The 3,686-nt window shown below is 40.7% G+C and overlaps 1 protein-coding gene across 1 annotated transcript in view; it reads left to right on the top strand.

The window, feature by feature from the left end:
• Positions 1-236: 236 nt before the first annotated feature.
• Positions 237-3,686, top strand: part of rhbg (Rh family B glycoprotein) — a 14,816-nt gene continuing 11,366 nt past the window's right edge. The window contains exon 1 of the mRNA XM_035673145.1: positions 237-594. Coding sequence (XP_035529038.1) covers positions 417-594 — 178 coding nt within the window. The 5' untranslated portion in view covers positions 237-416. The remainder of the gene's footprint in view (positions 595-3,686) is intronic.

Below are 3,686 nucleotides of genomic sequence, written 5' to 3'. Positions count from 1 at the left end.
GGGTTTTGAAAAAAGTGGAACCGGGTTTCGATCCCCATCCCTACATAGTAATGGATTAACACTTATTACTGACTTATGAGGCGAGTTCCAGCACTTCAGTCCACCTTAAAAAGTACAGTAGCTGAGGGGCAGGGCTAAAAGCGAGCCTGCATTATTCATGGGGAGGCAGGTCTGGTAGGTGTCACCCTGCAGAACAAAAACACACATGAAACACCAGCTCTTGTGTCTGTCTGAGCTTCTGCCACCCTCACACACACACCAGCCTCCTGTCTCTGCACCGAGGACACTCCTGGGTGTGTGTGAGAGAGACAGAGCGTGTCTACCTTTCTCTGTGCTGGACCTTTAATCCTTTTCACCCCAACTCCAAGATCGAGCCCCCACTCGTCCTCTCCTCCTCGACCCGCTGGGAAGAAAACATGACGGACGCAGCAACCAACATGCGGCTGAAGCTGCCGATCATCTGCTTCATCCTGGAGATCATCCTCATCATCCTCTTCGGCGTCTTGGTGCAGTACAACGAGGAGACGGATGCAAAGGAGTGGCATGAAACAAACCGAACCGACTATGAGAACGACTTCTACTACCGCTACCCGAGTAAGTGTCCTGTGGAGGTGTGTGCAGGGTCAGAGGTTAGTGAGGTTCAGGGGTCCCTAATCTGTTCAGATGAAGTATTTTGCAAGGTTTTCTTAAGAACCAGTGATAACATTACTTAAAAATGCCAACTTGATATGAATGGGCACTTGAACTGCTGCACATACCATTGCCTAAATAGGAAAGTCAGGATTTTTATCTTGCTTATTTATTGTTACCGACTTCTCAACAATACAAACAAGTGTTGATCTATATGTTGTTTCAAACGCTCATACGCTGGTCTCATATTGTAGATATGACACAGTTGTTAAATCAGGGAGCTTGTAACCTTTTCACACCTTAAGCTTGACTTCTCTGCTATCCATTAACAGTAGTAACAAGTGCCTGCTGCTTTTTGGGCGTGGACTCTTTCGTGTGTAACCCCTTTTCAGCGCTGAAGAATAATCTCAGTTTACTGTCATTTGTATTTCTAATGATGCTTTACTTGCTAACACCGATATTCTCTTCTCCATGCTCTCTCAGTCATTTTTACGTAACTGTAAGTATGCCATCCTCACACTTACCCCAACTCATTCAGACATTCAGAGTATTTGGGTTTTTGTCAATCTGTTAACGGGGGAATGTTTCAGTCTGTGTAAAATGATGAAAAGCTGCTGAGTCGCAGTGCAGCAGCCCTCTGTTGTCCCTAATTGGACGGGTCTCATTCTTTCTGAGTGAACATTTCATAGAGATGTCTTCCACTCCGCTGCTGTCCCATGGAGACGGATCCATTGATCATTCGTTTCCTGATTTATATGGATTGATGGTGTAGAATAAAAGCCATTCACAGGCTCGAGGGGAAGCAGGCTGCTCATTACTGCTTTCATTAAACAAACTGTATCTCCATTAAAACTTGTTGACTAGTCTTAACTAATCAATGTGCTGTGGTGTTGGAATTATAAAACATCAAACAACATAATGCCACAGATAGATCAATATCATAATTTTAAAATATAACATTTTAAATACTGAACATTTGCATTCGAACACTGTTCACTGACCCAGTCATCTCCTGGCAGTTCCACCTTAATATATCTACCTTAAAGACTGGTGGGCGCGTCTTAACAAGTCATTTAAGAGGTTTACCTGGGCGTTGCCCCTCTCTCCCTCTCTCAGGTGTGTTGGGTATATTGTGTCCTGGGCCAGAGCAAAGAATGGCGGGAATGTGGAGAGACGAATGCTTTCTTCTTACTTAACATTGTTTAAAAGTCATACAGCCTTCCTTCTGTGGATAACTATCTGTAATGATATCCTAGTCCTCTTCCTGTCAGTCACTCATCGGTTCACCTGCTTCTAACCTGAAGCTGCACTTCTTTCAGGGTTCATTGTTTCACCCAGCGCTTTAAAAATGATTCAAATGCACTCAAGTGGAGAATTAATATAGAGAGAAATTACTAATAAGAGAATAAATTAAAAAAAAATGCACAAAGTTACCAAAAAGTTTTTGTAGAACTCCACCAAGTGGGAAGTGGAAAATGTATCTGACCATTTCACACCCAATCATTCAACTGCAGATATGCATAAGAATGTTTTCTGACATTCAGACATTTAGTCACAGAGAAACAATTTACCTACTTTCACTTTGATTTCAGGACATAAGCTGTTTATGTGTGTTAAGAAGTTACTACTATAATGAAACACTGAAAATTCAGGTTCACATTAAAGCTCCAAACATGACCTGATTTGTTGGATACTAGAAAGTTTTAGAGGATTTAAATGAGTTGAACTTTGAAAAGGGAGAGAAAATGAATTCCATAACTCGTGCATGCTTTTTTTAAAAATGAAACTCTTAATATAAAGCATGGGGTAACAAGGTTATCAAAAGAAGTCCATAAACGCCTCTTGGTTGGTTTGCATACTGCTGATGTGCCCTGGAGCAAATGCAAACAACCTCCAGCAGGTGCTGCATCAACGCATGATGTTTGACCTCCGTTCTGTGCCTGAGCATGACTTCTGACATACTTGTTAAAGAAAGCCTTCAAGACGTTAAAGACGGACTCTATTATGAAAAACAACAGCTTTGGTTGTTAGTTCAAACTCCTTCAAGTATGTGGTTTTGTTCAGTGCCAGTGGAAATAGAGTTACATTGTTAAACTGTTATAAAGAGTCATATTTTCAACTACTATTGGGTGGATTGTCATAAAATTAAAAATTAATTTTGCAGATTATATGAACTATAATTATTCTAATAATTATTAATTTTGCTCTAGACTCGTCAGAATCACTAAAATCATTCCGCTTTACCAACAAATACTCCAACCCAAACGAGAATGAATGAACAGTTTGAGCGTTCTCGTTTTCAGTTTAAGTTTGATTAGGTTTAGGCAACTAAAACTACAACGTCGAGGTTAAAGAAAGCCCATGGTTATGGGTAAAAAACAAACTAATGTTGTCAGTTTGTAGAAGACAGGTGGTAATCTGCAGTCGCTCATGTCAAAGTCCAATATTTACTTATCACCCAACCATTCAGCCCAGCCCTTTTCCAGGACATATTGATACAACAACATCATGCAGGTTCTGCCCTTACTAGCACACACGAGTCATTATTTCCCCATCCAAAAGATAGAAAACATCAAACAACTGGTCCATCAGTTGTTCCACAGCACCAAACTGCAGAAGGTAACAGACCGTCTGAGGTTAGATTAATAATAAGAGCATAGAGCAAAGGTCCAACAGATTTAATGACTTCAGATAATCTTTAACCTGACACCTTCACTGTCACAGGAGCTGAAACAGAAGGTCACCTTCATGTTTCAGTGCTGTGTATACATAACCTACATCCATCATCCTTATTGCATGCCTGGAAAAAAACAGTACAATAAACAGAGAGGTTCACACTCTACAGGTGATCTCCAGCGCAGGTTAAAGACATACACACCTGACCATTTCTTTAAATCCATTGTGTGTTCTTACAGTCAAAGTATTGTCTGACCTATATGTTCTTGTGAGATAAGAATGGTATGTCAACTGAAAATGTGCCTTACAAATGTTGTGCAACAGATTACCTGAAGGTGAACAAGGCAGACAAGTGATGAAAGAGGCTGTGGTTTGATCCC

The sequence above is a fragment of the Morone saxatilis genome, unplaced genomic scaffold (assembly GCF_004916995.1).
Source record: "Morone saxatilis isolate NCDOM2014 unplaced genomic scaffold, NCSU_SB_2.0 Contig24, whole genome shotgun sequence".
Classification (NCBI taxonomy): domain Eukaryota; kingdom Metazoa; phylum Chordata; class Actinopteri; family Moronidae; genus Morone; species Morone saxatilis.
This window is presented reverse-complemented; position numbering and strand designations above follow the sequence as displayed.